We start from the raw sequence: 21929 nt of genomic DNA, 5'->3' as shown, positions 1-21929 counted from the left end.
GTGGAATGAAATGCATTTCCTGTTGATTGCCAATTGTTGGTTTCGTCAAATGAATTTTAATTAAGTTAAAGTGTAAAAATGATTCCATTATCGGTTTGCGGCGCATGCAATGGTTTTAATTGCATTTCAGATATAAAAATATTTATTAAACATATGCACATAAAAACACAAAATACGCAATACAAAAACATAAAGCGAAAGGCGAGTGTTGGATGTCCGAATGAAGGACGAAATCACTTGGACATCAGCAAAAAAGCCAAGGAAATGATGAGACAATATACAGATATGACTATGAGCTCGCGTGTGTTATTGTATGGGGCGTGTGAATTGCTGTAAAATGAATGCATATGTATGTATGTATAAACACTCTTCCAGTTAATTGTATGCACGCATATTTTTTATGACACACACACACACGCATATCCATCTGCATATGTTGGCCTGTAGGCACTTACAGCTGTCGCTTTAAATTAATTATCAGACATCTTTTCCGACCATGGCCACGACCAACTGAGCGCGGTGGGTGCATTTAACTTTCAATTAAATCACGATTCTTCTTTTCTGTCATTTTCACGCGGTTTCGATAACGCAGCCCCATACTCACTAACATAATGAGTTGTAAATGTCGACTTAAGGCGTATGCGGTTAATTGGAAAAAGGAATAAGATCAAATAAAATAAACGATTATAAATCGGTTAAGAAGATAGAAGACAGCCAATCAATGTAGAGTTGTAGACATAAAAATCCCGTGCGGTAGTATGGTTTTGTTTAAAAGGTTATTGGATCTGACCACAATAAAAATGAGTGGATGGGGTAATTTCTTCCATGAATTAGGACTAAATTCAATATGAGATTTTTCAAAGAATAAAGTGTCCGTGCATTGGGGAAAGTTAGTTTAGGATTTTGTGGCAGTCGGCTTCGGATGGTTCGTTGTGGTACCACTGTGTAACACGGGAACCTTACTGTTTATTTTTCATAGAAACATTTAGACTCTCTTATGAAGCATAGGATAGGTTTTATCCCAACACCGGATGACTCCGTAGAAGAGTCAAAATGGTATTTTCCTAACAATATTGCTCTACTCCTAGCTAAGGTTGGACAACTACAGAGGAAGTGATCTACTGTTTATTCTTCTTCCTCGTCTCTACAACTTCTGCAGTATTCATGAGAAAATACTCCTAGCCTAGAAAAGTGCCTACTTAACAGCCAATGACCGGGTACACCAGCCACGATTTTCGAGATATTCTCTCTTGTAAGGATAAGAAATTCTCTGACCTCTTCTTATCTATTTGCGGCCAAATTAGCCTGGTTGAAATACAACCTTTTCTTCATGACCTATTGGTCTCCTGAATATTATTATTTCTTATCCTTAATATACAAGTTGCCATAGGAATTCCAATATTGCCTCTATTTTCAAGCAGTGGCCTTGCAATTTCCTTTTATATCTATATGTAGCGGAACCCATATAAGGCTGACTTTGAAGACGGTGCTAATATCATTTAGAGCTGCCAGTCATTCCTGAGCAACTTTTTATCTGAGTACTTATAACTGCCTCCGTTGATTTTATGGCCGCCTGGCTGTAGGAGCAGATATTCATCGTAGTTCTTGTTACGGTGTGTGTGTTAAGGTACGCAGTTACCTCCTTTATGGCTAAGTCCGGAAGTAGGACAGATACTTCTAATCCTAATGCTTTTGAAAAAACTCCATAAATAAATAAATAAATAATTGGCGCCTACACTTCTGTTAGAGGTTTGGCCGAGCGCCTCCTCCAATTTGTGGCGTGCGTCTTGATGTTGTTCCACAAATGGAGGGACTTACAGTTTCAAGCCGATTCCGAACGGCAGATATTTTTATGAGGAGCTTTTTCAAGGCAGAAATACACTCAGAGTATTGTCATTGCATACTGAGGTGGTAACCGATAGTAGAAAAAACGTTCTCTGAATTCCGAATGGTAGTCACACACCAACCCCTTCGGCTACAGCGACCGCCAACTCTCTCTTTTGACAAGAACTCCATAGCCTACTTTATTTTCTAGCTTCAATCCATTCGAGTAGACATTTATTTCCCCCCTTCTCCATGGTCTTTGAGTTTGCCAGTTTCTTCTTGACGTGATATTAGTATTGAAGAGCCTGTCAAAGGTGGGTTTAGGGAAAGAGTAGTTGATTTCTTGATTATAACTACTCATAGTATGTCGTACAGAATCGTGGCCGCACCAACGGGTTTTCCATGGTACAAACTGCGCAGGCGGTAGAAGGTACATTCTTAAAAGGTCTCGCATTTAGGTTAAAAAGACTAAGCTAAGACTTAGACACGAAAATTTAAGCTAATAGCGTAGGCAGAAAAATCAGCACTGAAATATTTAATATCTCTAAGTGCTTTGTGAGCATGCAAATCGCGTGATTCCAGAAAAGTAGAAAGTTTTATATTCCAAAGATTGTTTAAAAACAAAGGTACGAAAACAGGCAAGGATTCAGAAGTAAAAGCATTAAGAGGCTGCATATTTCACTCTAACTTTTTTAACAAATGAGCGTCGAGGCGTACAGTGTGTTCTCAGCAAGGATGCGCTGAAGACGGTGAAAATTGAAATTTGAAAAGGGAGCACCAGAAGATTTGGTGGCTCCTAAAGCACTCAGGCTAAAAAGCCCATTGTATTTAAAGCTCTGGAAAGGGGGTAGATAGTCAAGGAGGGAAGGAGAAAAGTATCAGAGAAAGAGGTAGAAAAGAATATGGACAGAGATAGAGACAGTTAGTCCTGTGAGAACGAACGAACACGTAGCCATGCTCTAGCAAAGGCAGGACACTCACAGAGAAAGTGGTCAGTGTTATCCGTCTCCTCCAAGCATGACAGGCCCACTGGGTCCTCAATGATTCCAATGGTGGTCATATGCTGACCCCATGGGTTGTGTCCTGTACTGATACGACCATCAACCGAATGTCTTTCCTTCCAAGTTTTAGTAGAAAGTTTGGCAGTTTTCTGTTCGAACTTGTCACAAAACCCTTTGCAGTTCTTTGCAGCGTTCTAGACTGGGCCATCGCAAGACGGTGACTTGGCAGTATAAAACACCGCCAGACAAAGTCCATATGCGCTCGGAATGTATGTAGATATTGACGAACCAAAGCTGTGTCAATGTGAATCATATAATTCGGAGTATTTGGCGGCAAAAGAACTATTTTTTTCATAAAGAAACGCAGAAGTCTCTCAACTGAATCGACACCCCAAACTTGCGTTCCATAAAACATGATCGACCTGGAGCACACATCATAAATTTTTAGTTTATTTTTATTCTTATATTACTATGTTATATTTAAGCCAAGTTGCATTGATAACGATTTTAGAATCAGCAGGGGAGTTTGTATATATACAGCATTCCCAGATATTTATATTCCTTAACAATCCCGATATTCTCGTTGCCAAACGTCCAATTATAAGAGAAAGGAACTCTACTGCGCTCTCTAAACACCTTACATTTCGACTTGGTCAAATTTTCTTTAATGCCTCTTTGAATACTATAATCGCGGATTGCATCGATCATATCCTGCCATTCATTCGGAAACTCGGCAAACAGCTCTAAATCATCTGCGTACATTAACTCTTTGGAGTATTTCGATGTTGCCCCTATGGATGTCCATTTTGGTTTTAAGATAGTTGGGTAGAGTAAGAGCTTGCCTTTGAGAGAAACATGAGAATTTCAATGTAGTAATAAGTGGAGGTTTCGGGGTTTAATTCCAAGTGCTTTGCGTTCGCTGAAAATCTCAGTTTTTCATGTCTGCTGTCCAAGCGCATGCCAAGATACTATATTTCGTAACATTATTTTTGGGAATGATTACATTATTGAGTTTAATGGGTGGGTGTTTGAGTGTAAAGGAGCAGATTCTGTTTCGATAGCTTTAATTTTCCAATCTTTCAAGTCCTTTCTAGAGTTTGAGGGAAGCCACTTCGGGGTGGGAGTCTATAGCGAGTAGGGTAATGTTATCTGCAAAAGTTCCGACGATAGTTTCCTCTGTGATTGGTCGATGTTGAGTGTAAAGCAAGTAAAGTACTGGACCCATTATACTGCCTTGGGGTACGCCAGCTAAAGTTTCAGAAAAATTAAAAATTTTTTAAGTTTTATTTTCTAAAGTGACAATTTTTTCATTGAGATAATATGCACTTAATAATACTTTAGTGCCCACATAGCTGAGAAAGTAACTTAAGCCATGTCGAAAAATGAGCGATGCAAAACCCAAAAAAAAAAAAAAGGAAAAGTAAGCAAATGCAATCCCCTATGCATCAGTGGTCTGAATGAGTAGACTCTCTCTCGTGGGAGTCAGGAGAATCTTATCGAGATCACAACGCATTGTGGCCATCTGTTGCACCGGAGTTTTTCCGACTACTTCAAACCCGGCATTCAATGCTCTGATTGGTTTACCACCACTTGATGCTTTCATCCAAGGAGAGGCCTTGAGGGCCTTCTGCAGGCTGAAACACAATGGGAACTGGTGCGGCCCCTGTCTGGCATTGGAAAACAGAGGAGGCATGGACTTCGATCCAACGATTCTCTCCATGCCCCTTGACTCCATGCCATCAAGAGTCGTACTTGAAAAGAGATACAGTGTAGTGCTGCCAGAGGCTCAGTTATGGTCAAATTCTGAAAATGAGCCCGGCAAACACTGTTTCCGCATTTTCACGGATTGCTCCAGGACCGAGCATAGCTGCGGCTCTGGGGTCTACGTGGAATCCAGCAGGACAAAACTGCACTTTGCTCTTGGAATGCATGCATCTGTGTTTCAAGCGGAGGTGTATGCAGTTCAAGAAGCGATGATCTTTGTTGTAGAAAACCGATGGAGAGGCAGATCACTATGTGTCTGTAGCGACAGCCAAGCTGCGCTCATGGCCTTAGACAGCCCCCCAACCACATCAGGGGTGGTCGAGTGCTGTAAATCATGGAAAGGGTGGGCATCTCAGACAGTGTACTCTGCCTAGCTTGTGAAGAGGAGGATGAGACGGTGGACCGCTTCCTGTGCGTCTGCCCGCAGGGTAGATTTAAAGAAAATTAAAAGGGAGTCCAAGTGTAGTACAATAGACTTAATTAATGTCTGAGTGCTGCACTTGCTAGATGTCCCGACAAAAAAGAAAAGAAAAAAAAAGCAAATGCATAAATTTTGTTGTTGAAAGAAGAAGTCTGTGTCAAAAAAAAGGGAATCGCGATTGTTCATGAAGTATAAAAGATATATGTATACTTAAAATTTTTTTACATGAAAGTATATACAAAACTCCGAGTCGCAATTACTCAATAAGCCGTGTAGTCTTCATCGTTGTCGTGTATAGCCTGGCAGCTGCTTCATGCTTTGAACGAACTTTTCTGCATAGCTCGTCGACAAAGAGGACTAGATTTTACGAGCTTGACGCACGAGTTGCTTTAAAACATGGACAGGTTGGCCTTCCGGCAAGATCCGTTTTCATAGTTCCTCACACATTTTCAATGGCGTCTAGTTTTGATGTGTCTCAATGTGTTTTCCTGAGTGCAATGGTTTTGATGATGTGGGACAGTAGAATATGCTTGACTCCTTCAGTTGACGTTCGATGGTGTTGATACTCACATCTATTCCCTTTTTAGCAAGAATTGTGAGTGCTTGGCGCAAAGAGTAGCCGTAGTCCGCTTAACAAGTTATCCTGATTTTTTTTGTCGACACTCGCTTCAAGCCGCCCTCGGAAGAGTCATCTCATACCGCTGATTCCACGTAACAACAAACTTTTTTGATTTTTAATCACTTTTGCTGCCGCGGCGTAAGATAATTTCGGCCTTTTCGAATGCATGCAGAAAAATACCGCCTCGAAACGCTTCGCGTACTTCTCACTCATTTTTTTTTGGTTGCGCTTACGGCAAAGTTTCGAACGACACTAATCTGAGTTAGCACTGGCTAATCTTGAGTGGGACTACTACGCAGCAAAAAGCAGAACGAAATATATCTCGAAGTGACAAGAAAAAAAAAACGGTTCTTTTCTTCTGACACAGACTGCAATTGTGCATAATTACTAAAAAGTTAAAGTCAATGACGCTTTTTTTTTATAAAAATGGATTTCTCTGCCTCCATTTTAAAAATTATCAATCCCGAGAATTTCGGGACTCTTTGCCTACAGTCGAATTTGACAAATAACTGTTTGCCTACAGTCCTTAATTTTTCGGGACCATTTTCGGGATCTCGAGACTGCCAATCCTATTACACACTAACGAGTTGCATGTCTTCTCTGTACTAGTATAAGTATACTATATATAGAGACGTTACCAGAAATGTTCAGTTCTTTGTTATTCGCTTTTTTGCTTTCTGCAGAATCCGTCTGACCAGTCTTCTTTGTTCCTTTTCGACATGTGTATTGGACTTTTGCGTAGCATGTAAATGGCTATTTGTGAACTAAACGTTGTACAAATGTTTAAAAATAAAACAAAAGTTCTACTCGTGTTCAGCCGAGAACTCGTGAGTAAGTTTATGAGTGAGAAATTATTTTGGTGCCTATTCGACTCACAGGAATTATGTACAGATAATAAAATAATAAAAATATTGACGCAGTTACAACAGTGCGGAGCGGTCGTAGATGACTTAAATTGTGTTTGTTTTGTATTTTTTTTTTGGATTTTTTTTTTTGTATTTTGTTTTTTTGTTTCGTTAATTTTTGCGCACTTTGCAAAGGGTTATTTTAAGCGTGATTTAAGTCGCCCGCAAAAGCATTCATTCGCACGTGATGCTGAGAAGAAGAAGAAATGTGCATGCCCATATGTGAGGGGTTACAGATATATGTAATATATGTATATATATTCATTCAAATTTCCACACTGTCCAATGTTGAATAGAAGGATGCGCCTTTTGCATGAAAAGTGGGTCACTAAGTTTGTTTCTTGTTTCTTAATATATTTATTTCTTCCCAATGGATTTTCCTTCACTTTTGTCTTCATTTATTTTGTTTCGACATTTTTCGGCACAAGGGCGCTGGACTCAATTCAAATGGGACGAAGGTAGGCGGGTACGAACAGTTTTCAACTGTACGATGCGGGCAAAAATTGACAGCTGCCTGACGGTTAATGCATTGCCACACTCCTCATGTCGTACTTTTATACTCGCATACATAATTTTTTGTATTGTTTCCTATACTCCTCATGTCGTACTTTTCGTATATATACATTTATTTATTTTTTTTTAATATTTCCTATATTGAGTTTTTGTTGAATTTCTTGTCGGTGCGCTAAGATTTGCGTGGGCCTTCGACGTGCGCAAAAGCTGACAATTTTATCGCACTGCGTGGGTACACTTTGACAACTTTTTACTTTACGCAGACTTGCGTGCACTACATAAATAAATATGAAAATTTCCACCAATCGCATTTAAACAAGTTTAACATTTTTTAAAATGATATTCTATGGTTTTCAAGCCTTATGCTGGGTGTTGTGTTCCTTGAGGAATTGGCGAAAAAAGTTTGTTAAATATAAAAATTTCATGAAATTGGATATGGATAGGGATATGACTTCTCGCTAACACTCTTATATGTTTAACCCTGGAATGTCATGCTTATTTTTTGTGCACCAACGTCATCCTTCGTCATTCATTCATGCTGAAAGGATACTGCAAGGTGAACGATATGAAGTGCTTGCCCACTTCACACTGCTTGTATCTGTAAAACAGCTCATGACATAAACGTCAAAATTGTTCTAATGACAGTTCAATATATTGTTTATAAGCCATCAAAAGCATTTGCGTCTCAGTTTTGTTGAATTTTTATTTTTCTGTGATGGAATTCAAACGTAATAGTGTGATTGCGTTATATTTGGCTGGAAAATCACAACCAGCAATTGTTCGTGAGCTCAGTCACCTCAAGTGAATAAAATGTTTGTGTATCGCACTATAAAACGTTACAATAATACTGGTAGCATTGCAAAACGCTATGGAGGTGGACCACAAAAAAACGCAACAACGCCAGAAATGATTCGGAAAGTGAAGGCTCGACTTGAACGAAATCCACGTCGAAGTGGAAGAAAAATGGGCAAAGAACTGAAAATATCGCAAGACAGCATTCGACGCATATTGAAAAATGAGCTCAAGGTCAAGGCTTACAAGTTCCAAAAAACATACGATCTTTCATCCCAGCAAAAAAAAGTTCGGTGCGAAAGAGCAAAGGAGTTGTTGCGCTTGCACGAACGTGGCGAATTTCCTAACATTGTGTTTTCTGATGAAAAAAATTTCCCAATTGAGCAGTTCATAAACACTCAAAACGATCGTGTTTACTTGACCAAACGCTCATACGACAATTTGAGCCTACGTATGGCCACTCGAAGCAATTTCCCATCGCAAGTAATGGTTTTGGGCCGCAGTGACCGCTGATGGACGCTCTCCAATCGTTTTTATCGAGCGGGAAAATGTTTTAGAAGCTGCTTTAGAGCCGTGGACGCGCAACGCAAATATTTCGGTCCTAGACCATGGACGTTCCAACAGGACTCGGCACCGTTTCATAAAGCTCGTGTGAACCAAGAATGGTTAAAAAATCATGTTCCACACTTCATTTCGTCCACACAATGGCTTTCGTATTCGCCAGACGCAAATTCGATGGGCTATTCCATCTGGTCCATTTTGGAGAGGAAGGTGAGGACTAAAAAATATGCCAGTATGGATGCGCTGAAAAACGCGATTATACGAGAATGGGCCAAAATACCTCAAGATCACATTCGTGCAGCATGCAACTCATTTTTTGACCGTTTGAAGGCTATAGTCAAGGCAAAAGGTGGTCATATCGAGTTAAACTGAATATATGTTAAAATCGTAATCATTTTTGAACAAGTTTGTCTTTGAAATCAATATAAACTAATTTCGCACAAAAAAGTTATGGTGTTTTGAATAGGTAACACTTCATATCGTTCACCCTGTATGCGTTGACATGTCCACAATGGATTTTATTTTTATGTTTAATTAATTTTTAATATCCACAAAAATTAGAGCAAAACAAAAAATGAAAACTTGAGAAAACTTGAAAATATGAACGCACATCGAAAGATGACGGTCTAGGGTTACGAATTACAATAACCAGCAGCATTTTATGCGTCTCACAGAACTAAGACACGCCTGTTCTATGCGGCCTCCAAAAAACAAATGATATGAATATAAAGAATAAAGCTAAGAAGGAGAATATATAGAATAAAGGATATGAAAAGTACTTGCGGACTAACAAAAGTTCGGTAAATTGAACTGAAAAAAAACATTTTATTTTTAATTTTTTTTTCTCACATAATCACCATTAATTTCAATAAATTTTTTTAATTTTTGAGTCTACTGTTGGATTTTTCGAAAGTATAGTATCTTAAGAATACACCGTGAAATTTTCATGTGGAAATTCCCAATATTATAGTTTCTGCAGCCCATTAACTAGGTAGACAGCGGTCCACGTACTCCTGCACCTCAAACTTTAAACTCGTTTTTCTCAAAACTACTTTTTTCGGCACGGTGCGTATGATAGCTCATACAGTTTTTACTATTTTTTGATGCAGTTTTTGAAAGTATTTTCTCTATAGTCCGCATTTTTGATATTTTTATTAAAAATTTTTATAAACATAATAAAAGTGAGACATTTATGACGTAAAATGCATACTTTTTTGCAACATTTTTCGAAATTCAAAATTTCGCTCGCCAGACTATAACTACAACTTTATTTTACAAGAATTTTTTACTTTTTTACAGACCATGGAACAACTTTTTTTCATTGTACTTTGGGTCACGTGGTTTTTTATATTATATACTAATTTTTGTAAAGAAAAATTAAAATACATTTTTCTATTAAGTTTAAATACTAATAAGCAATTTAAAATTTTTTATATTTATTTTTATTATAATCTCTTCTAAAAACAGTTTTTCTAGCGCATTTTTTGCGCTGCTGGACGTATGTAATCCCTTAAGTTCAGCATTACCCGCTTTTTTATCTCTTCATTGCTGTCCAACACTTTTCCTATGAAAATATGGCGATGGACGAATTTCTTCACTGTCAAAACGCGCAATGAAGTTACTTCTCATTTCAGCAGTGTGAGCTGGCGCATTCGACCAGATATTCACAATACGACAAGCCTAGGAAATAAATTGAAACACACCACCTTATTCTCGATTTTAATGCTGCATTCGACAGTACGAAAAGGAGTTGCCTGTAAGCCACGATGTCTGTTGACAGGCTGCGCACTGTTGACAGTTATGATTTCGAGGTTAGAAAATTGGATGAAAAATCGTCTATATTGGCATAAAAATGGCCAAATATTATTTCGCTCTGATTACAAAACAAAACTTTTAATGTGTGTTATCTTACTCATAAAAGCCATGAGCCAGAACTGAAAACTTATTTAGCTATTAAAATCTTTTAAAAGGTCTCAAATACAATCTGCTGACTTTGCGCTGACAGCGCTGACCAGCATCGAGCTTCTAATGTCTAAAAGCCGTTCAAATGTTTTTACAAGGAAGGACGACAGACTGATTGGCCTAAAGCCCTTCGCTGATTCATGTCCCCTTCTGCCTACCTTTGCTATGAAGACGACTCTACCAGGTTTCCCGCTATTCGGAATATAATCTAGGTTTAGACACGCTTTGAAAATTTCCACTAGGAATGGTAGAATATACTTAGGAGTTTCCTGTAACATCTTGGGAAAAATCCCATCAGGGCCTGGAGATTTGAAAGGTGAAAATGATTTGATTGCCCATACAACCTTCTCTTTTGTGACTATTACATCGGCAAAATGTTGTGGGTTATAGCGGCTCCGCAGGATTCTCCCAACAGAAGCCTCGTAGAACCTCTGGTAGATTCGACAGAAGAACAGAAATCTCTCCAGCTCTCTTTCTTGGCGGCGCTAGTTGCTTTCTTGTACTGTCTTCGACTTTCTCTGTACAGTTGGCAATTACCTGTTGAGTAGCTGAGATTAAAATTTGATCTGGCTTCTTCCCTTAATTTCGAGAGATCATTGCTCCACCAGGGAGAATACGATTTTTTGCTATGCTTAAAATTAGACACGTTTTTCTGTGTACCCTACTGAATGTCTTCTCCAATGTTGTAACCCTACTCTCAAGGTTTTCCGTGAGAGTGATTTGGCTGATCGGAATTCTCCCCAACCTACTATTCACTACATTTTTCAGATCCAGTCAGAGGGTCAAGCTGCGATCCGAGAAAGAATTTTTGTTGGAGACCCTCAATTTGTCTACCCTTACTGAATAGTTTTCGGACAGTAAAGTAACATCAATCACTTCCGCCCATACCCTAAAATACTCCGTCCATCGCTTACGATACTCACCGTCGCCAGCGTGAAACCGGGCAAGGGACACCTCATCGGATATTGTCATCGTCCAAGCTTCTGCGCCATACGTTATATAGAGTCTTAGTTATGTTCGTCGAGAGAGGACTTTACTACTCCGTTGCCTACTTAGTCCGAAGTAGCACTTGTTGGTAGAAGAGATTATTCGCTGGATTTCAAGGCTGCCATTGTTATCGGTTTTAATGCTGGTTTCTAGATAAATCTAGTCCTCTTATAACCTCGAAATCATAAGTGTGAATAGTGACGTGGGTGCCGATACGCGAGTGCGCCTACTGATTGACTGATGACATGAGGTACCTCATTTTGTTCACTACAAGACCTATTAGCTTTGCTTCTTCATCCAGTTTGGAAGAGGATGAACTAACAGCGTGGTTATTAAGACCGATGATGTCAAAATCGCCAGCAATTGGCACTCGTATTCGGCTGCTGTAGCCGAATGGGTTAGTGCGTGACTACCATACGAATCTCGGTGAAAGGCCAAAATGAAGGAAAAATGTCCCTCCATTTGTAGAACAACATCAAGACGCACACCACAAATAGGTGGAGGAGCTCGGCCAAACACCTAAAAAGGGTGTGCGCACCAATTAAATATATAAAAAATTGTGCCTGAATGATTAAGTTCTGCGACTCGTACGATCTTTTGCAGCATCTGATTAAAGAAGTCACACGACAGCGAGTCACCCGGTCTGAAACCTCGTTTGATATCAAACGGCTCGTAGGGGGCACATCCTAACATCACCATTTGAATCACCGGGTCCAGATGGATTATTCCCGGCCCAAATACAACATTCGCTCAATTACATTATCGAGTGGTTAACGGCTATATTCAAGGCTGCTCTGAAACTTAAAAGTGTCCCATCAGTATGGAAAGAAGTAAAAGTTGTCTTTATTCCTAAATCAGGAAAAAGTTCACGCACAACACCCAAGGATTTTAGGCCAATTAGCCTATCGTCTTTTTGCTAAAAACATTAGAATGAATAATAGAAGAGCACATTAAAGCTAACATCAACTCTAACAAGTTTAGTATCTCACAAAGTGCGTACTGTAAAGGGAAATCTACTGAAACAGCACTTAACTCACTTGTTACAGAAATCGAGAAGTCAATTGATAATGAAGAATTCACACTGGCAGCCTTCCTTGATATCGAGGGCGCGTTCAACAATATGCTACCGGATACCAAAATAAAGGCAATGACTGATTTCTGGATCTCCGGGGCTCTGGTTGAGTTCATCAAAAACATGCTCTTGAGCAGATTTGCGATCGCAATCCTCGGGACCTCAAAGATCAGCAAAAAAGTTAGTAGAGGAATACCTCAAGGCGGTGTGCTGTCCCCTCTCCTCTGCCTGCTGGCATTAAACTTCTTGCTAAGAGCCTTGAGGAGAGAGGACAACACGTCGTAGCATATGCGGATGAGGTTGCAATGGTAGTAAGAGGGAAATTTCCCAACACACTTAGAGAAGTCATGCAAGATTTACTAAACATGGTTGAAAACTGGTCAAAAGCAAATAGGCAACCCCAATAAAACTGAACTCATCCTATTTACCAGCAAACATAAAATTCCAAATATAACTCCCCCCGACTCGAGGTGGAACGACGCTCTCATTCAGTGATGAGGGCCGCTACTTAGGTCTAATACTAGATAGAAAACTAATAGTAAGTTTCCACCGCAGCCGCTAGCGTGTTCTCTGCCGCTATCGTGTTCTTAGCGCAAACACGAAACAAAACTCCTGTCAAATCCCATACAAAATTAAAACACAACTCCATACCTAAACTCACTTTCAAAGCGTGTTTTGTGGGTTTGCGTCTAATTTAAAGCGTGTTTTGTTGGGTTTGCGTCTAATTTAATTATTAAGTGGTGGCAATGTTGCTCATTTTCCTCATTTTTTATTGCATTCGTAGCCGAGTGGGTTGGTGCGTGATCACCATTCGGAATTCACAGAGAGGTCGTTGGTTCGAATCTCGGTGAAAGCAAAATTAATGAAAACATTTTTCTAATAGCGGTCGCCCCTCGGCAGGCAATGGCAAACCTCCGAGTGTATTTCTGCCATGAAAAAAATCTGCTCATAAACATATCATAAAACAAAATGAAATAAATGCATAAAAAAAAAAAAAAAAAAAAATTTTCTTGTGATTCGAACCAAGGATTTCGGATCGGAAGCCCACATTGCTAGCCGCTGGGCTATCGCGCTGTGCTGTCGCCGCAAAATAATGTGTCATAAATCTGTTTACCATACCAAAGACCATACACTTTGCAAACACATTTCGGTGGAAACAGTTGACAGTTCTCATAAACACAACTCCTGCAAACACGGTGTTTGCTTTTGGTGGAAACGGGGGCTAAGATGGAAGTCAAATGTCGAAAATAGAGTAAAAAGAGCGGCAATAGCACTCTACTCTTGTAAACAGCTAATAGGACTAAGTTGGGGTCTTTCCCCATCTATGGTATATTGGCTTTACACCAATCCTAACATACGGTATACTAGTATGGTGGCCGGCTTTAGATAAGTTATATACCAAAAAAACCATGGTACATGTACAAAGAATAACCAGTCTTCGCATCTGCGGGGCCCTTAGGACTACACCCACAGAGGCACTATACATTATGCTTAACCTACTACCAATAGAGATTAAGAGAAATCGGTCTACTCAGAATAAACCAGAGAGGGCACTCTTCAATTTTAGAAAAATTCCCCTGCATTCATGTTACAACGGATTTCTGTAAATCCAAGGATATCAACTTAAATAAATTCTTCGATAAACTCGGAGTTAGCCAATCATTTGGCCTACCTGATCATTGCAGTGTATTTCAAGCGAAAGTCACTGCCATAAAGGAGGGACTTACGGTATAAAAACGAGAGTAAATGAAGTCTTCATATACTTGGACAGTCAAGCAGCAATAAAAGCGCTAGAATCTAAAACACACTCGTCAAAAACAGTCTTAGAATATTACAAACTTCTAAATGACGTATCAAAATACTACAAAGTACACCTTATTTGGGTGCCCGGCCACAGTAATATATAGTAGCACGGAACTGCAAGTCAGATGAACTTGCTCGAACCGGTACAACGCTTAATCTCCAAGTGGATAAGACGCTGATACCCATGCCTATAGCCACTTGTAAACTACTTATAGGTAGGGAAACCATCAAAAAGGAAAACACAAGCTGGCAAAACCTCACAACATGCGAACTAAGCAGGCAGGCATGACCGAAATGGAACAGCGGTCGATCGAAAATATTGTTAAGATTTAACAGAGAAGATATAAGAAAAATGATAGGGGTATTAGCTGGTCATTGTCTGATAGGCCGCCACGCTAGAAGGTTATGACTCCCGTGCTTCGATTTCTGTAGAATCTGTCTTAATACAAAAGAAGAGGAAACAGTCAGACACCTTTCATGTGAGTGTGAAAGCTTAGCTATAAGGAGGCCCTCCACTCTTGATACGGCATTTTTAACTGATGTAGCGGACGAAGCTTTGCTCGTTTATTAAAGCTACTGGATGGTTTGAAAATGAACCCATAAGGTAATAAGTTCCAGTGGTATTACAATGGACCTGCGAAAGGTCTAAGTGTGTCGCTATGACAACCACCCAACCTACCTACCTCCGTATTGTTAATATTCTACAAACACTGAGGCAAAATATTGCAGTCGACGATATGTTTCACTGCTCTATAAAACTTGATTATAAAGCAAAAACTATTTTAAATGAATGCAAAGTAAATGTTTCAATAATTTGTTTTTTTCTTTTATAAACCTTTACAGTATAAGGAGTTAACGAATAGAACAGGGCCCCGTAACGGGTGCCTCGGATATACAGCTCTAAGCAGCAGACCCAACACAGGCAACCGAAGAACTACTCCGGAAGGAACTAGTTTTATACATTCGACTGCTCAGACAAAGAAACGGTAAGTTTCACATTTTTATACATATTTACAAATAAGAATTTATTTACATGTATAAAGGGTGGTTAATTTAGAGATATCGGATTTTAAATTGAAATAAAACAACGAGAATGCAAATCTTTATTATTTTTATGAAGAACCATTCATGACATTTATTTTTCAAAGACAATCACTTTCAAATGTTGGCCACAACTGTACAGGGTTGCCCATATTCGACGGACCCAACGGATTGTGATGACACTTTGGGCCTATTCCAATCAACGAGGCTTGTCCGCAGGCAACAATCTTTGCGTCAATTGAATCTTATACGGGAATAAATGCAAATCAATGCGGATAATTCGTTGTAAAGTGGTCCGAGCAATGCCCAGCTGCTGAGAACGGGGATTTTGCGATGTCCTTGGCGACGCCTTGGTCGGTTTTGATTTGGCCTCTTTGGATTAGAAAGAGCATCACCAGACGAACACCTTTCGTACAAACGTTTATGGTGTTCTTGGAAGGCGCACTTTTCAGATTATTTAATTTTTTATACGTTGAGTTTTCACAATTGACTTCATTTGTTGAATGTAAATTTTAACAACTTGGGAGCACTTGCGTGGCGTGTACTCTTCCATGGTAAAAATCTACTTGGACTGACGCTTCCAACGCGGTATGTCATTGAGCGATCTGAGATCTCTGTCAAAAGATACAGGGTTGTCAGATGGGTCCGTCGAATATTGGCAACCCTGTACATCCGTAAACACTAGTTTTGATTGACTCGCTGGAAAACTTCGACCGGTATCTCGTGAATAACTTTGGTAATGTTGGCTTCCAATGCCTCAATCGAAGCTGGTTTATCCACAAAGCAATAAAAGAATGGAATGTATGGGAAATACATAAAAGTAGTGCAAATTAAAAAAAAAAAAACTCAATAAATTTTTAACAAAATTGTATGGTTTTTCTTCAGAATTTTGTAAGAAATTCTGTGTGTGCAGTTTTATAGCCTATTGAATTTTAGTAGCACAACGTAGCCACGTAGCTAAAAAATCGCGATGAATTTTGATCATTTTTTTGCTGACGGTGTTCGGTGTTTCCTTCAATACAAAAATAAATATCACGCATGACTGCAATGAAAACTTTTGCTTCTTTACTTTGGCTTCGTTAAACAGACTTTTAAGATGGGAAGTTGGTTGACCTTCTGCAGCCAAACTTGGTTCCGGTGCTGTCGGCCATGCCACCAAGCTAGCAAAGGAGGGCGAGGCATTTCCTTTTCGCTGATGATAAGGTAATACCGTCTTTTACTCGCTCGACAGAGCCTCGTTGGCGAATGAAAGAGGAGCCACCAAGTTTTTACATTGGGTGAGGCTGTCAATTGAAAAGGAGTGACAATATATTGCGCATCACTTTCCCATTGGCACCCCATCGGTTTTCATATATTGCTTTTTTAATTTGGTTTTGGTTAATCGGAGTTTTAAGATGGATAGGCGATTGGGCTTCCCCGAGGCGATTGGCCTTCCCTTCCATACGAGCTTGGTTCCGAGGCTGCCGGCTGCAATTATTGCATGAGCGTTTGCCGCTGGTTGTTTAGTGGCATCGGCTTACATTAACTGCTTGAACGTGAGGACAGTAGCTGTCAGCTGCCTGCTGCCCAATTCCGTGAATGATTTTTCATTTGTTACGTTTGACTTTGAATGCTATTGGTGCTACTATTGCTGTTTGAAATGTTCTTGTTGTTATGTGTTAACCTATATACTATTATAAAGGGTGGTTAACTTTCAAGGGCCGGTGTTGATTTGAAATAAAATACAATTTTTTTAAGAAATTATTTTCATTTCGCTTTAAAATGATAATATTAGTATGGCTCAATTACGCATAAAACAAAGTATTGGACAAATGACCGCCGCGGCCTCGGCGACACACCTCCATCTGATGGTCCAAATTTTCGATGACGCTGAGGCATAATTGAGGTTCTATGCTATTAATGGGCCGAATTATCTCATCCTTTAGCTCGTAAATTGTTGCTGCCTTATTGCCGTACACCTTTTCTTTCAAATAACCCCAAAGAAAGAAGTCCAACGGTTTCGTTGACGTTTAGGTGTGGTTCACAATCAACATCGGCCCTTGAAATTTAACCACCCTTTACTTAAGCCTAGGGCCAAGGCGAATATATGGAAGGTGGTGTTGGTGAATCAGCCGATTTGTTTTTTTTTCTTTCGCCGTGTCCATGTGACTGTCAGCACAGAATAAAACCAAGGCGAATTCATTCTTTGTTTTCTCCCAAGGCGAATATATTAAAGGGGGTGTTAGTAAATCAGCTGATTTGTTTCTTTCTTTCGCCGTGTCCTTGCGGCTGTCAGCACAGAATAAAACCAAGGCGAATTCATTCTTTGTTTTCTACTTTGCTTTGACAATCAAGCGTACAAAATATTGTTGTTGGCATAGTGGCACCCCCTTTAATGCATGCGCCTTGAAATAGGCTGTACTGTATAAGTATAAACTCGCTACATTCGTGTTTCGAATATTATTTCAAATATTTGCCTTGTCTGCTTTGAATTGGAAGTTTGAAAAAATATTTTCACCAAATATCATTGTTGCTCTTTTCAAACCATATTTTATATAAAGATTTTTCGAAAAGCGAATTGTAAGCAATGCCTGAAATTGAGAACGATAAAGGGGCAAATCCATTTGATATTCTTCGTGCAGCCGCAGGAATTGACGACTTGCCCTCGTTTTTTCGCAGCGAAAAAATGTCACTTTGTCAAATGCTTTTGCATCGCGAGTTGGCCTTTGATTGCCTGTACAGTCTGGGCATGGAGGGAAAAGTGCAATTTATTAACCATCCTGATGGTTACTATGTGGCGTGCATGAACTTTGTCAGTGAAGTGCAGCATTGTAATGAAGTCTTAGTAATATTGAAGGAACTACAAGCGGAAATCGATGATTGTCAACTGACTACCGTCTACTATCCGAACGTGGACATCGATGAGATACCAGTGGAGAGTGACTTATCACACATTGATGATCAGTTGCAGGAAATACAGACTGAGCTGACTGCTGTATTGTCGGAGAAGGAAGAACTGGAGCAGAAGCAACAAATCATGAAGGAACAACTTTTTGTGCTCTCGCGTGCCGAGGCGTTCTTTATGGGTACCAACAACCGTGAGGCTGTCATGGCTTGGACCAATAGCATGATAATGACTGTTCTACATGACCGACTACAAGCCACCACACGCGACAACCAGGTGCATCTGGGATTCTACACTGGCACTATACTGGTCGAAAAATTTCATGCCTTCGAACGGGTCTGCTGGCGTATCTGCCGCGGCAATTTTTATATACGACGCGCCGAAATTCCATACGTGTCCGCAGATTCAACACAGGCACATCAAAGTGGGCGAAAATTTGCTTTTGTAATTTTATTCGTTGGCGATTTGTTGCGTGCGAAAATCTTCAAATTGTGCCAGTCCTTCTCAGTACAATTGCATGACTATCCGCAATCGGCTGATGATCGTCTGGAGTATCGCAGACGAATTGCTTTGGAATTGGCCGACGTCGAGTTAGTATTGGAACAAATAGAGGCACAGCGTCGTAGAATACTCAACATGGCTGCAGTGGAACTATGTATTTGGCGTTCAAAAGTTACTAAAAGTCTAATGATTTACAATGCCATGAACAAAATGGCGAATATACATCAATTGGAAAATGAAAAGTATTTGGTGGCGGAGTGCTGGATACCTTCGATTAGTATTTCGCAAACTCGTACAACTTTATTTGAAGCCGCTTTACGTTCGTCGAATGGCGCCACAACTTTTCCCCCCATCATCACCGAACAGAAATTCAAGTCACGTGCACGCGAACCACCTACCTACTTTGAATTGAACAAGTTTACGAGGGGCTTTCAAAGTCTCGTAGACGCCTACGGCATAGCTTCGTATAAGGAACTGAATCCATCGCCTTATGTTATCATCACCTTCCCCTTTTTGTTTTCCATCATGTTCGGCGATGTGGGCCATGGTATGATAATGATGCTATTCGCTGCGTGGATGTGCCTTAAGGAGAAAAAACTTGAAGATAATCTGAAAAATGACAGAAATCCCAATGAAGTTTTCGGTTTGATCTTCGCCGGTCGTTATGTCGTATTGCTAATGGGTATTTTCTCCATCTACACCGGCTTTATTTACAACGATGTATTCTCCAAATCCTTGAATATATTTGGCTCGCATTGGAAGGTTAACTACACGACTAGTGTGGCAATGAGCAATCGCTATCTACAGCTGGACCCGGGAAAGTCCGAGAATTATCTTGGCACGCCGTATATATTTGGTATGGATCCAATATGGCATGTATCAGGTTCGCATGCTATTACCACCTTCAACTCGCTAAAAATGAAAATAGCCATTATATTGGGAGTGATCCATATGATCTTCGGGCTGAGCTTATCGGCGTGGAATAGTAGGTATTTCAAAAATTCGGTGGACTTATATTTTGTCTTTGTGCCGCAGATAGTTTTCTTGTGTTGTCTCTTTCTTTACCTAATAATTTTGATATTCATAAAATGGAGTATATTTGGCGGCCACTATGGCACTCCCTACAATAGTGCATGCGCTCCTTCAATATTAATTATGTTCATCAACATGATGCTCTTCAAAGACGGCACGAAGGATGTGAAAGTTGGTTGCGAAATGGAAATGTTTACATTTCAAAATGGCTTGCAATATATTTTAATTTTTCTGGCATTTTGTGCGATTCCGGTATTGCTGCTTGGCAAACCAATACAATTACAATATGAACAGAAGCGCAACAAAGCCATTAAGGATAATGAAAGGAAGCATAAGGTGAATCAAGCAACGATGTCTACCGTACGCAAAACCCTACAAATTTACAGTGTGGAGCATATTAAGGGCTCAGCTTCAAATGCATTTCAAGACTTAGAAGAGGAGACTGTGGATATGACCGAAGTTTGGATACATCAGGGCATACATTGTATCGAAAGTGTTTTGGGCTCCGTTTCGCATACGGCCTCATATTTGCGTCTATGGGCGTTGTCACTGGCGCACAATCAATTGTCTTCGGTGCTCTGGACGATGGTGCTGCGAATTCCACTTACAGGACAACATGGCTTCATGGGCAGTATTATGCTATATGCAGTATTCTGGCTATGGACCGCTCTAACTATAGCTATTCTTGTGGTAATGGAAGGCTTATCGGCATTCCTGCACACGTTGCGTTTGCACTGGGTTGAGTTTCAATCGAAATTTTATATGGGCGCGGGTGAGAAGTTTATGCCATTTTCTTTTCCAATTACTAGAAAATATGAATGAACATTTGAATATGAATGAGTAGAACGGGTTTCTTATGGATTACAGGTTGGCTGATTTGATTTGATTTTACTAAATAATTAAAAAAAAAATTTGGACATATTTTGCCCCAGGGCATACTTTTTTATGTGTGTTGTAAAGTTTATTTTGAATAAAATTTGAAGTATTTTTATGGTCGCTTTTCTGACATTTTGTAAATATTTTCTAATTATTTTGCTCTCGCAAACGGGTTCTGGAGCTCAGTTAGTCTTCAGGTCGTCATCAAATACTTAATTTTAAAAAAGTACATAAATAATAAAATTTGTAAGCGAAACTAAAAAACTAAAAAAAGAGGAATAACAAAAGCAAAATACTCCACGATTTTCCAATTTTTCCAATTCGTTGCCACGACAGTCGACTCTACGTAACCCGGATTTATATCTGGCCAAGAACTGTCATCTCAGCAGCATTACCCGTAAATGTATGGGGAATATTAATGGGGCTACAACAACAACAACAACTATTTTCCAATACGATATCTTGTATTTTTTCTACGATTTCTGGTGTTGTTGCTGTTTTGGGCGTCCTTGACGTGGATCGTCTTGAAGGCTTGCACGGCCAGGCTTCAATTCAGCAACCCAGCTTTCTACTGTACTAATTGTTGGCAAAAAGGCCTTATAAACTTTCAACATTCTTTGTTAAATCTTCTTTGCTTTAAAACCTTCTTTAAAAAATAAAAATTCTATCACTGCACGATACCTGATTTTTCCCGTTGAAGAAAATACTATGACACGTCGATATTAAATGGCTCGTAAGCCAAGAATGAATTCACAGATTGAAATGAAACTTCACTTACGTTCATATGGAGAATGTACCAATACAACAAAAAAAAAATTTAAATTAAAAATTAGGCTGGTAGCAACGCTCTTACTTGTCAAACCGCAAAACTTATTGAGCAACCTAGTAATAAAAGAAAAACTCACATTTGTGAAGAAAAAATTTTTTTATAATTTTTTCGTTATAATTCGCGTTTTAAGCCCAAAATAAAAAAAAATATTTTTGGATAGTTTCAATGTTTTTGTCGTACTTAGTTGAGTATTATAGAGACAACACATATTGACAAGTTTTGACTATTTACATATTTAGTTTTCAATTATAAAATATTTATAATATAAGTTTTAATTTTTATTTAAAATAACATTTTTCCATCAAATAATTTTTATCAAAATTTCAAGCTTTTCAAATTTTTTAACAGAATTTTCGAATTTGAGACACAATTTTATGGCGCATCAGATTTAGTACAACAAAGTGCAAATTTGAAGTCGGTAAAAATGGTTGTAGATTTTTTTTTAATTTTTAGCCCCGACAATGTTTCATATTTTCGCCGTATGAAAAAAATATTCAACGAGCATTTCGAACCTGCATTTTATTATACAAAAATTGATTGAG

General features: G+C 39.2%; 2 protein-coding genes across 6 annotated transcripts in view; both read left to right on the top strand.

Moving 5' to 3' along the window:
• LOC129246254 (RING finger protein nhl-1) overlaps positions 1–21929 on the top strand; it is a 110056-nt gene that overhangs the window by 18527 nt on the left and 69600 nt on the right. For all 5 annotated transcript variants that reach the window (XM_054884920.1, XM_054884924.1, XM_054884922.1 and 2 more), the window contains one exon: positions 15068–15210. The gene's annotated coding sequence lies outside the window, so the exon portion shown is untranslated. The remainder of the gene's footprint in view (positions 1–15067; positions 15211–21929) is intronic.
• On the top strand, positions 17737–20699 carry LOC129246255 (V-type proton ATPase 116 kDa subunit a 1). The gene has a single exon (XM_054884926.1). It carries the CDS (start codon positions 17832–17834, stop codon positions 20502–20504), a length of 2673 nt encoding a protein of 890 aa, XP_054740901.1. The 5' UTR covers positions 17737–17831; the 3' UTR covers positions 20505–20699.

Source organism: Anastrepha obliqua, chromosome 4, assembly GCF_027943255.1.
Source record: "Anastrepha obliqua isolate idAnaObli1 chromosome 4, idAnaObli1_1.0, whole genome shotgun sequence".
In the NCBI taxonomy this organism is placed as follows: Eukaryota; Metazoa; Arthropoda; class Insecta; order Diptera; family Tephritidae; genus Anastrepha; species Anastrepha obliqua.
This window is presented reverse-complemented; position numbering and strand designations above follow the sequence as displayed.